The sequence below is a fragment of the Sarcophilus harrisii genome, chromosome 3 (genome assembly GCF_902635505.1).
Source record: "Sarcophilus harrisii chromosome 3, mSarHar1.11, whole genome shotgun sequence".
Lineage (NCBI taxonomy): Eukaryota > Metazoa > Chordata > Mammalia > Dasyuromorphia > Dasyuridae > Sarcophilus > Sarcophilus harrisii.
In genome coordinates this window covers 452,926,857-452,940,032 of record NC_045428.1, presented here as the reverse complement: position 1 = coordinate 452,940,032, position 13,176 = coordinate 452,926,857, and the positions used below count along the sequence as shown (strand labels likewise).

Sequence of the window (13,176 nt, the reverse complement as noted above, 5' to 3'; positions counted from 1 at the left end):
CTAAATCCTATTGCTCTAGGATTGGGGTAATTTCTCCAGTTCCTACTCTTCTGCAACATAGTTCCCAGCAGTGAATAATAAAAGAAAGTATAAGGCAAGACAGATTCCAAGTTGGACTGGCCTGCTCCACATACTTGTGGCATCTCTCCCAGGTACAAGATTTCCCATGCTGCCCGAACTTGCTCCCTGAAACCTGGCTGGTTGTTTGAGAAACCTCATGGACTTTTTCCTTTGTCATTATTGTCCATTTGCCTCCTGGGCAGAAAGTGGGCTGAGGGACAGTTTGTCTCTCTGGAGGCAGGTGGGGAAGAGGCAGGCTTTTCTTATATAAGGTGGAACCAAGGAAGCTCTTCCCAGCCCTGGAAGTGACTTAAGATTCTTAGGAATTTACCACCACAGGCAATTTATGGTCTGTCCAGTTATTTATTGATTTTATGCCACGTGTAAGCTGGAACTAGTCATTTGACAAGCACCCAACCTGTGGCTGGCTGCCCAGAGAAGCATGGTGGGACAGGTGGCCAAGAGCATGTGTCAAAGGGAAAAGCAGAAGATGGGGACATCTCCAACTTTCCAAAGTAACAATGTTGGCCTCCGGGTGAAAGAGCTGTAGGAGGAGAAGCTTCAGGGAGTCAGGATGAATGCCCTGGCTCATCCCATAACTCTACAGACATTTACCAAGGAATCAGCCATACTCGCCTCTCAATGAGATAGCTTTGGCAAGGGGGAAGAGGACTGCAAGAAAGTCCGGAAGTCATAATACACTTCGACGTGGAAAGAACCTTAATACACTTACATTCTTTATTAAATGCCCATTATGTGAAGGCTACTGAAGTTATCTCATCTGGCCTCCTTGACTTCAGGCAGAATTTCATCTTACAACCATCCTAGACAGCTCAAAAATCCAATGGGTGGTTTGAAACTTTCCCCAGAAAAGATTCCATAGCCTCCCACTTCCCTGTGCAATACATCCTCTACCTAATAACTTTGATATGCGTTCATGTCCTTTCATGTCCTTCTCAGTCTAAGCTCCCAAGACTTAGCCAAGTTTGATGATCTGACAGATTATAAAGAAGAAAGTTGTTTTCCACTGATTTTATGTATGCAGGGATGCCAGTGGGCACAAGCAAAGTTAAGAGGGCAGAGTGTTTCTCCCACTGCTTTGGCTTTATCATTCACTCTTCCTTCCATCTTTTATTTAGTTCTTATCCTACCACTCCCTCTTTCTATGTGGGTGATCTTGAATAGATCAATTCCATTTTCTCATCTATAAAACCAAAGGATTTGAACAGAAGACCTACAAATCTCCTTCTAAATTCTAAATCCATAGTCCTTCCCTTTGTGATTTTTCCCTTTGCCTCATTTCTCTTCTACATTTTTTTCTCCTTTTGACTCATCTCTTCTTTTTGACAAACTACAGGGCTTTTTAATCACAGGATAAAGATCTGACCTTGTAGGTCAGTTTTATTTCTTTGTCTGTGAACAAGAAGTGGAAAAGCTTTTGTGGTGTAATTAAATGCCTGAAAAATAGTGCCTGAAAAAAAAATAGTGCCTTTAGAATGGGGTGAAGATAAAACCCCACAGGATCTTGGTTCCAGTTCCTTAAATGTCTCAGGATAAGAAGGACCTATATTTCCTTAACTTTGTACAAGATTTTTCTTTCTCTTCCCTAAGTGCTGACCCAAGAAGTTCCTTCCTCTCATACTTCTGGTTTAGGGAGATGGAACTTGAGCATCCTCCCAAATTTTGAGGAGGCAGACATGACTAAAAAAATAAAAAGCCAAAGGGTAGGTCCTACCAGGAAGGATGTGGGAGGAGGCCTCAGGTTATTCACCAGAAGTTCAGCACAGGAAGAACGATGCTATCCAAGTAGGTGATCTAGTTTCCTCCCTTGTGCATGAGGACATGGCCAAGAAACCAGCAGCAGGGAATCAAAAGACCTTCCCTCTCTTCTCTCTCAAGGTAACAGAAGAAACCAAATGGGACAACTGAATATACTTCCCTGCTACTTGATGGCATTGTCCTGCATTTCATTTCTTTTCAGGAGGAAGAAAAGTTTCAGAGACAGAAAAACTAGTCTCTTCCCTAAGAGAGCCTGGCAATAGTTTCCCTCTGCTTTGTCCAGAACCCCTATGACAATGGAGTTGCAAAGGGACAAGTGATAATCAGACGTCAACCTTGCATGGTAGGGACTGGCAGAAAAAGGGATGGAAGAGGATGTATGACTCTACCCCTTCTTCAGTTTCCAGGATTTTTCTAGAGAAATCAGGCTCCACTCACTATCTGCAATCAACTGGTTGTGAGACTGAGGAACTGTAGAAGTAGATGGACACGCAGGTGACACATTCATCCCTAACTGCAAATTTGAATGACCCTTTGCCAATAATACACATGGCTGCTGAGGATACTAACTATGCCACAAGATTTCTCAGTCACTGTTGCTCTCACCCTATAAGTGCTGAGAACATAAGCTTCTCATCCTGGTTCCCAGGGAGATGGGATAACATTAGCACTCAGAAGCTTATTCTCCTTTCTCCAGTCCTGTCCAGAACACTTGTGAGGAGTGCTCAGCAGTCAGGGGGAGACCCCCATCCTTCTGGGATTATTTGGTGTGTCCGGAGCAGGGGTGGTCGTGATAGACTCTTCAGCAGAGGCACTGAGATCCAGGAAGTCCAGGATGATATCCCAGAGGCAATAAATTAAGTGCCTGAAACGAACAGAAAAACAAGAGGGTTTAGAAGACTACAAGAGAAGTGAGTCAACAGTGCAATGTGAGGGCCAAGAACAACAACAATAACAACAAAACTTGTGATCTTGAGTTGCATGAATAAAGCCACAGGGTTCAGAAGGATTTGACAATCCTGTACTATATTGCTCTGCTCAGTATACACATACAGCATTGTGTTTGGTTCTGGGTGCCAAATTTTTGGAGGAATACTGACAAACAAGAATGTATCCAGAGGACTGTGAGGGGATTTAAAACCATACTGTATGGAAACTGACTGGATGAAGGAACCAAGGATATTTATCTCAAGAAGAAATTAGAAAGGGCTATAGCATAATATTGGATTTATGTGCTAGGAGGTCTAAGTTTGAATACTGTTTTGAACACTTATTAGCTATATGATCATCAGTAAATAATTAACATCTTGGAGCCTCAGATTCCTTGTTTGTAAATCAGGAATTATAATAATTACACTATCATTTAACAGAATCCTTCAAGTGAATAATTCTACAAACCTTATAATGCTATAAAAATTGGATTATTATTGCAACTAGCTAAAAGGCATGTATATGGAAGAAAGATTAGACTTATTCTAGTTGCCCTTAAGAGTACAAAAGTAGAATTAGTGGATGGCAGTTGTAGATGACAAAGTTTCAATTCAATGTAAGGCAGAAGTTTCAATAATTAAAACTGTCCCCTGATTCATGGACTACAGAGTTTCTCATCATTCAAAGCCTTCAATTGGATGACCATTGTGGGCAGAATCTCCTTTTCAGTGAGTGAAATAATTTTATTAATAACCAGTGATTTAGGGAAGATTCAGATTTCCACCTTTTTCTCTCTTCCAGAAATTATGTTTCCCAAACCTTTTAAAATGTCACATCTGGTAGAGTTGGATTGGAAGACCACTGAGTTTCCTCTCTATCTTTGCTCTTATATCATATCCATCAAAAAAAGATTTCTGATAGAACTGGAGAGAACACACCTTGTGAGGCTGTAAAGTTTAGCTATGGCCCAGAAGGTTAGGAGCATTTTTCTGCTTATGCTACATATTTTGAGGGAGCACTGAAAACCCTCCATTTCTCAGAACTTTAGAATCTTAGAAAAATCAAGGGATAGTAGATTCATAGTCCAATTCTCTCAACTTATTTAAGGAAAAAAATACTATATTTCCAGCATTAGATCTACCAGAGGAAAGATAGAATGTTAGACCCAGAAGGAACCTTAATAATCACATACTTTAATTTCCTCATTTTATAGATGAAGAAACTGAGGTCCAGAGAAGAAAAATAACTTAATAGGATTATAGATTTAGACCTCAAAGAGATCTTAGAAGTCATTGAGTCCAGTCCCTTCATTTTATATATGAGGAAACCAACTGAGTTAAGTGATTTTTGCCTAAGACACTCTGCTAATGAGCATCTGAAGTGGGATTTAAATCCAGGTCTTTCTGATTCCAAACACAATGCTCTTTCTACTTTATAGTAGTTCTTAACGTGTGTGTGTGTGTGTGTGTGTGTGTGTGTGTGTGTGTGATGGATCCCTTTGTCAGTCAGATGAAACTATGGAACAATTTCTCAAAAAAAATTTAAATGAAGAAAATACTAAATTTTAGTTTTGTGAAAATGAGTCCCTGAAATCTATCCATTTCTAAAGAATCTGTTGACCCTGGCTTAAGAACCTTGCCCAAAGCTTGCCCAATTTTCCCAGATAGTAAGAGGTAGAGAACTAGAGTTTAGAGTTTTTGCCTTTCAGTGCTGATATATTCCCACTGTTCTTCCTCAATAAGAGTTTTCCTCCACTCACACTGCTGAACTATATTAATAGGATCTGATTGGCATCTCTTTCCATATCAGTATTCTCTCTAACTTCCCCATTTCTACAAGAATAAGCAGAAGATGAAGCCCTCCAGGAAAAGGATGAACCCCTCCAGGCAGTACGCATTTGTTTGCCCAGTGGTCTGTGCCTAAAGCTGGTCTATGGGCAGATAAATCATGGTAGAACAGTGGATAGCAACACTCTGCCTTGAGGACCAAAATCTTGGGATCCTACCCAGTTGGCTTCTTGCAGTCTGTCTAATCTTGCTCGTAGAGGGCTAGAATCAGGAGAATCTCTGACTTAGACCCTTTGACCTCTCAGTTCTTGGACAGCTCCTGCCATAGGCTGAGTAGCATTTAGGGTATAATTTTGATCTCTACCTGTTGATGAGGGGCTGCTGCAGAGATTCAAGGACCAAACCCCAGCTTAGGCGGCACTTGCTTGCTCCAAGGATTTCCACGACCAAGTCTGACAAGGAAACAACAGAGAAACATTTATGAATTTTCTCAATAGTGCTCTGCACTTAGGGTATTCTCTTAACAAAGCTTTGGTGAAAAAGAGATGGAAACCTAGCCCTGATTTCCTCAGCTGGCTAAGGGAATGGAGAATCAGTAGATCCATGGGTCATAGGATTTAGTTATACAAAGAACTTTAGAATTCACTTAATCTGGCCCCATCATTTTACACATTAGGAAACCGAGATTCAGATATAATTAAAATTATCTTGTCCAATGATGACAGAGCTGGATTCTAAGCCAGATCACAGATTTAGAGCTAGGAGGGACCATAACATCATCTAGTCCGATTCTTCTTTCCCCACCTCACCTCACTCAGTGAGGAAACCGAGACCAGAGAAGCAAACTAAATTGTCCAAGTTTGTACAGGTAGTAAGTCACAGAGAAGGAATTTGAACATAGATATTCTGACTAGGGTTCCTAATTACTCTATATTGTTTTATTAAAGCCTGGAGATAAAGCAACTAAGCCACGAGGAAGGACTGTGGAAGAGTGGTCACTACTGTCTGTATGATTAGCTGATGGTATGATGATTGGCTCACCTGGCAGGACTCCCATCAGGCTTTGCAGAGCTTGCTCCTCAGTAGCCTCCTTCTGCTCCTGTGTTCTCAATGGCTTTGGCAGCACTGGCAGAGTGCCCCCCGGCCAGATGGACTCCTGCAGGAGCCGGAGATACTGGACCCAGCGCTGGGGGCATGTCAGATTAGCTACCTGTACCTCCAGCCACCTGCCAGGGGAGGGCAAGAAAGGAAGAGAGAAAGGAGTTGAGAAGGATGACCCAGATGGGCCAAAAGTATTTCCATGAAAAATATGCATTTGAGGATGCAGATGTTTCACATGACAGCCTCAATTCTGCAAATTGTTGTTTTGATTTGTTTTCCTTTTGGGGGATTTTGTGAATGTAAAAGTAAATCACTGCTGCTTTTGTCAACTATTCAATCCACAACGATCCCTCCCTTAGAGCTCCACGGAAGTTAGTGTTTGTATCACATATTTTGCACCTGGTTCTATGTTGTTTTATGTCTACTTGTTTCACCTGGGTAAGTCTAATCACTTTTAATTAAATGGTAAATTCTGTGAGCACAGGAACCATGTATTTAGAAACACTCCTCAGCTTAGATAAAGGACTCCCATCCAAGAGTACTCAGATTCCCTAAGCGTTACAAGAAGCTTGTTAAGAGGATATGGAAAATATTTGGTAAATTATGATAAATATCCTATTGTAAACATTCCATTTATTGTAATTTATCTTTGTAAAATCAGGATTCTCAGCCTTGTTCATAATCGAATTCAAAACAATAAAAACAATAATAAAATAGCTAACACATATTACATGCCCACCATGTGCCAAGCACTATAGCATTATCTCATTTAATTTTCACAACAACTCTAAAAATTAAGTGCTGCTATTATTCCCCATTTTACAGATGAGAAAATAGACAAACAGATGATAAGTACTTAAGGCTAGATTTGAACTCATATTTCCTCTACTCCTGACTCTATCCATTATGCCACCTGGAAGCAAACTAGAAGCTAAATATAAGGGTATTTCTTTCAAAAACCATATTAAAAATAAAACTATTTGTGAGTAGGAAATACCTTTAATTTATGTGACTATATTCTGATAAACACTGAATAACTTTATGATACTAATCTGTTGTATACCAAATAAAGTTGTCATCATGAAAAATGTGCATAAGCCTGGAGATGAGTATGGGGTATAGGAAGATTTACTGAAAGCCAAGGATTACAAAGGCTGAAAAAGATCAGAAAACCCTGGCTTAGAATGATCCTAGCACTTAAGACACAAATGGTTATGCAGAGTCTGAGTGGAAATAGATCCTCAAACTTGAACTCAGCACAAAGAACAGTTTACTCTTTAACCCTTAGGCTTGCTACAGAGACATTTATGAGAGGGAAAAGGCCACCAAACAAACATCTTTGGTTTTTTGACTTAAAAAGTCTCCAAGTGACTCTAAGTTTCCTCAAAAGTCTTCTTGAGAATGCTTGTTAAAATCTCCTCAAAGAAGCCCTCCTGAATTTTAATGAGAGCTTTGTTGTAGAAGATGAGGAAAGCATTTCAGGATGGGATGAAAAAATCTCTGGTTTGTGGCCCTTTCTGAGCTAAGAACCCTGATTCTTGGAATAATGGTAAGTATGGAGGAGGGCTGTGCAGGCAGTGGAGCAGCATATAAATCAATCTAGTTATTTCAAGGAAGGGTCATGGTGGAAATGGAAGTGAGGTTACTCTTAATAAAGATGTTCCTGGGGGGGCATTGTGAGGGGCAGGAATTATATTTTATATTCATTGAATATGTTACCTCCCCCCAGCATAACATTATACTCAAATTGATGCTGAATAAATAGTCATTGATTTGATTGATAGAGCAAAGACTATTGCATAGATAGATTATTAAGTGATAGTTGAGAAGAAATTATACGAGAGATAGAGAGAGAGAGAGAGAGAGAGAGAGAGAGAGAGAGAGAGAGAGAGAGAGAGAGAGAGAGGAAATCCAGGCTACAATTATTCTTCATTGTCTTAAATCAACTTTCTTTCCTAGTGTAGAAACAAACCAAGTCTCTGAAGTGAGTTTACATGGTAGCAAGGTGATGGAGTGGATAGAGCAACTCTGTATCCTGAAGTCAGGAGGACCTGAGTTCAAAATCAAGCCTCAGACACTTACTTAGTTGTGTGACCATAGGCAAATCACTTAACCCCTGATTGCCTACAATATATAAATAAATGAAATAATATTTATATTATTTCTATGGGCCCTCAAGCCCAATAAAAATAAATAAATAAAAATTAAACAGAATTAGGACAGCTAATATTATGCTTCTACCTTTGGGCAAGATTCTATTTAAACCAGTAGTATTATCTGAACAATCTCCAGAAAAACCTCCTTTCTTGGTGCTATTACATGAATTTACAACTCTTTAAGTTAGGAGGTTATTTATAATATTTACCTAAATCCCTCTTCCTTGTACCCTTCTTCCTTCAGCCCAGTCACCAAGTATTGTTTATTCTTTCTTCACTGCCCCTCTCAAACTCCTTCTCTTTATTTTGTCCCCATCTGCTACCACAACAAAATAAGGCTCGTAAAGTTAGAAAGGTCCTCAGAGATCATCAAGCCCAACTACTACCTAAAGCAGTGGTCCTCAAACTTTTGTTCTCAATATCTTTATCCTATTAAAAATGATTGAGGACCTGTCCAAAGAGTTTTTGTTTATGTGGTTTATAGTTATAGATATTGATCACATTAAAAATAAAAACTAATTATGAATTTGTAGACTCTCTGAAAGGATTTCAGAGATTCCCAGGATGCTCTGGACCAGACTTTGAGAACCACTGACCTAAAGCATACTATAATAAATAGCCATAACTTACTTAAATGATCATTCATCTTTCGAGTTCCTAATTCCATAAGGAGACACTTAAGAAATGCTTAGTGGTTTGAATCTGCCAATTAAAATCTTCCAGTGACATCTGGACAGCTTCAATGATTAGGATCCTTCTGATGGTACACTTCTGTAATCTCTGCTATTGGGCAGGTAGAATCTGGTGGATCACTGGAGTTCATGAATTCTAATCTGAGGTAGAGCTAATGCTGATCGACTCTCTGTCCTAAGTATGACATCAATATAGAAGCCCTCAAGAGTGGAGGTCACCAGTCTGCTTAAGGAGGTCCAGATCAGAAAAATGGAGCAGGCTGAAGCTAAATTACTACTGGGATCAGCTTGTAAATGGTTACTTTCAACTTGCACAAAATAAGGAGATCCAATCTTTAAAAAAAAATGTCCTATAGTATAGTGAGATGAAATCTGTTGTTATATAACTTTTACTCACAGGTTCTATTTCTGTACCAAGCAAAAATTTAATCTTTAGTTAAGTGCTTAAGAAATGTTTTTTCAATTAGGCTTCGGACACTTACTAGCTGTGTGACCCTATACAAGTCACTTAACCCTGTTTGCCTCAATTTCCTCATCTGCAAAGTAAGCTGGGAGAAGGAAATGGCAAAGCACTCCATCATTTTTGCTAAGAAAATCCCAATTATGGTCACTAAGAGGCAGACACGACTGAAAATTACTGAACGACAACAAAGATCTCAAAGCTTAGATTTGTAATAGAAAAATGAAGTATAGCTTCTAGCTAAGAGGAAATAACAGAATTTGAGAATTAGAAGGGAATGAATGCTTTGTCCATCTAGTCCACTTTAGCTTCCTATCCATCTAATCTTCCCAGTGGAGACTGAGGCAAAATCTAGCTCAGGTGCAGATCATGGGGGAGTTATTCTGCTCCTTCTACCCAGGAGGGAGGGGTTGTGAAGAAGCGTTTAGACAGGACCTACTACGTGTTAGGCTGAAGCACCTCCTAAGTGGGGACCTACAGCTCCATCCTCCTGGTGGCTTATGCCATCAGCCCTGTACCCGAGTGACTTGTCACCTGTCCAATAGCAAAGAGGAGTTGCCAAGGCAAACTTTATTTAACCTCCACCATGCCAGACAGTCTACATTCCTCTCAAGCAAGGCATTCCAGTCCCGAGGGCTCCGTTCTCTCAAGCCCACAGCCCAAGAATAGGACTCAGAATAGGAAGCCTGAAAGGTAATGGCAGGGCAAGAATGGCAAACATCAATGGAGATCAAGAGCGGCATCAAAGGCACAAAGCCATCCATTCCCCGAAATAGCCACCACGATCCCATTTGTTATTATTAGGGCTGCATAGTCTTTTTATAGGGCTTTTCATTCAGCGAGTCTAAGATGCCTCACCAAAGGGATCTGGTAGCACACATTGCTATCCCTGTTTACAAAGAAGGGTAGTTGAAAGGAGACGGGTTCAATGACCTACAAATCACTCCAGAGAGCTGAAGGAGCCATGTGCAAGAAAAATCTAGGGCTATAGGACCTCTCTACTTCTCCCCTCTAAAGCAGGGGTTCTTTACTATGAATGTATTGTGTTCTTTTTAAAACTTGATCATTGTTTCTCAATATAAATGGTTTCCTTTTTAATCCTATGTATTTTATTTTATGCATTTACAAGATTGTTTTGAGAAAGGGTCTATAGACTTCACCAGTCTGTTAATGAGATACATGGTATTAAAAAAAAGCATTAAGAACCTTGATTATAAATCAATTTTTATTGTGAGAACAAAAGAGTTATTGGGAACTGATTTTAGTAATTACTAGAGAAAGTTGTAGTTTATCAGATCAGAGTATGTGTCCTCAATAGAAATGGAAAAACTTAGAAGAACAAAAGATTTTTCTTTTCACATAAATTCACAGGGCAGGCCAAATTTTCTTCATGTCCTATTGCTGTTCAATGGGGCTAATCATATTAATAACTTGCCCTCTTCAAACGTATCCCAAAGCCTGCCTTCTCCAGTAAACCTTCCCAAATTACGACCCAATAAGCATACATTCTAACTCAAATCCAAAAGAAACAATGAATGGCTTTCTCTTCAATATAATACTTTGTTCATTTTCTATATTCATTTCTGTGTCTTTGCAATTCATCAAAAAGGCAGAACAGGGACTAGTAGAAAGAGTACATGAAGTCTAAGAATTAATTTTGTAACTTATATACCCTGTGTCTGATTTTAGGTAATTCATTTGCTCTCTCAGGTCTTTATTTGTAAAGGGTGAAATATTACTAGATAACTAGATATCAATGAATCAAATCAACATGTATCTATTAAACACCTTCTAAGCACCATACCTATAAAGCACTTGAGATACAAAGACAAATCAAAACAGCCCTCTCCTTCAAGGAGTTTACAAGACTCTCTGTTTCTAAACTCTGTCTAAAATTAATTATTTTAATAGCTAATATCTGCTTACTATTTTAGTATTAAAATGTGACCTTCATGATAATCCTGAGAAATGTTGTTAACAATATTTTCTTCCTCAGTGACTGGCAAAAGCAGGTGCTTAATAAATGTGTCTTGATGAATAGTTTGATTTTTACTGGAAGGAGGGACATAGAAGAGGAACAAGTTCAATTAGATTCAACCATTTGCACACCTATTGTATGCAAGTCACTATGTTTTCTTCTGGAAATTTTTAAAAACTTAAACTTGTAATTTCATTAGAATTTACTCTCTACCAGTGCAGATTAACATCTACTCTGCTACTTAATAGTGTTAGAAAGTTGACTGAAGGTATTGAAAGGCTAAATGACTTGCCCCAAATCACATAGCTAGTAAGTTTTAAGTATCCAAGACCATATTTGAAGTCAAGTGCTCCTGACTTCAAGGCTGGCACTCTATTCACTGTGCCATCTAGCTGCTCTAGCAGTTCTCTTTCTACTAAACCATCCTACTTTTTACTGGGGATATACCTTCCCGAATCCTCCATAAAATAGTTCCTCAAGGACCTTATATTTAAGAAGTCATAAGTTAGTAAGTGTTAAAAGGGTGAAAAGTCATCTTTCTTGACTCCAAATTCATTTTGGAGGGCTACATTATACTTCCTTGAACATAAAATTGGAATATTCTATAAAAGAAAAATATATTTAAATGTTAACAACAATAATAATAGGTGGCATCTATATAGTGCTTTAAGTTTGCAAAGCACTTTGCAAATATTATTTTATTTGATTCTCACAACAAGCATGTAAAGCAGGTGCTTTTATTATTCCCATTTTACAGAGAAATATTAAATAATTTACCCAGAGTCACATAGTAAGTGTCTGAAGCTAAAACTGCACTCAAATTTTTCTGATTCTAAGTCCAGTATTCTATACATCTACTACATCAGATGGATAAACAAAAATGTTGTGAAATCAGCAATCAAAGGGTTAGAGAAGACTGAACTCTCCCAGGTAAACACTAGTTGCTGACAAAGAAAGCCTCGGTCAACCACTACAGACCCTTCAGCACAGAATGGGTCAATCAGAGATTCTGTAAGACTCAGTTCCAGAAATATTAGCAAACTAAAACACATTCAGAGACTGAAAAGAGAGAGTCCAAAGAGAGGAATCTGTTATCCAGGTGCAGACAAAATTTTCTACACTATCATTTTTCATACCCTGTTTCAAAGATGAGAAGCACCTGAGGAAAAAAATAAAACCACTTTTTAAAGAATTTCCCCCCCGGCTTCCTGCTTCCTATTGACCCCACTCTTGACCCCCTTTTCTTTCAGAATACACACTTTAAAAGGATTTCACTGGGACATTTGGGATCAGTCAATTTTCACTTCTTAGCCCCAGGAAACCTGGGGGAACGTGAGGAGCTGTAAAGCTTTCCTGTTTACTGAGATCTGTGGTAGGGATTGTGATCTTAAATGATGAGTGTTTGAGCTAACCCTGGACATAACAGTCTGGAAGAGAAAAATAGCTCTCTAGAATTTGTGAGAGGTAATTCAGTTTCAAAAACAGGTTATTCATATTCTCTCTCTCTCTCTCTCTCTCTCTCTCTCTCTCTCTCTCTCTCTCTCTCTCTTTTTCTCTCTTTCTGAATCTGTCTCCTGTGTCTCTAATTCTGCAACTCTATCTTTCTTATAAACACACATCCATTGACATGTAGGCATTCTCAGGATTGAAAGGAGTATCTTGATCAGCAACATCCCCCAATGGCATAGAAATATCTGTCAAAAGGGCATCTTTAGCTCTGAGGTGCTTGTCAGAATAACACTTAAACTAGAAAGCACTGTATTAACATGAGCTACCATTATTTTTCCCCAAAGAGAGAATAGGTCCAATTTGCTTGGTACAGCATCTAGCACTATATTATGTGCAGATAATGTTTCCATGATAATGCTAGAGTTCTCTCAGAGTTTTCTTATTTTATTCATTCATTCTGCAGACTATTAATAAGCAATTATTAATTATTATTTATTTTTATTAATTATTATTATGTTATTAATAAGCACCAAGCACCAAAGGATTGTGCTAGACAAAGACAAAGATGAACACTGTCCCTGTCCTTAAGGAGCTTGCTGTTGTATTCTGGGATTCCATTTGGGATTGTCTTGGCAAAGATACTTCAGTGGTTTCCCATTTCTTTCTCCAGCTCATTTTACTGATGAGGAAACTGAGTCAAACAGGGTGAAGTGACTTGTCCAGGATCAAACAGTCTAAGGCTATCTTCCTGACTTCAGACCTGACATTCTATCCACTGTAGCTC

At 38.9% G+C, this 13,176-nt stretch overlaps 1 protein-coding gene across 1 annotated transcript in view; it reads right to left on the bottom strand.

Moving 5' to 3' along the window:
- Positions 1-784: 784 nt before the first annotated feature.
- Positions 785-13,176, bottom strand: part of SNX19 (sorting nexin 19) — a 57,851-nt gene continuing 45,459 nt past the window's right edge. Inside the window, exons 9-11 of the mRNA XM_031960884.1 lie at positions 5,598-5,782; positions 4,921-5,008; positions 785-2,704 (exon numbers count right to left, since the gene is read on the bottom strand). Coding sequence (XP_031816744.1) covers positions 2,572-2,704; positions 4,921-5,008; positions 5,598-5,782 — 406 coding nt within the window. The 3' untranslated portion in view covers positions 785-2,571. The remainder of the gene's footprint in view (positions 2,705-4,920; positions 5,009-5,597; positions 5,783-13,176) is intronic.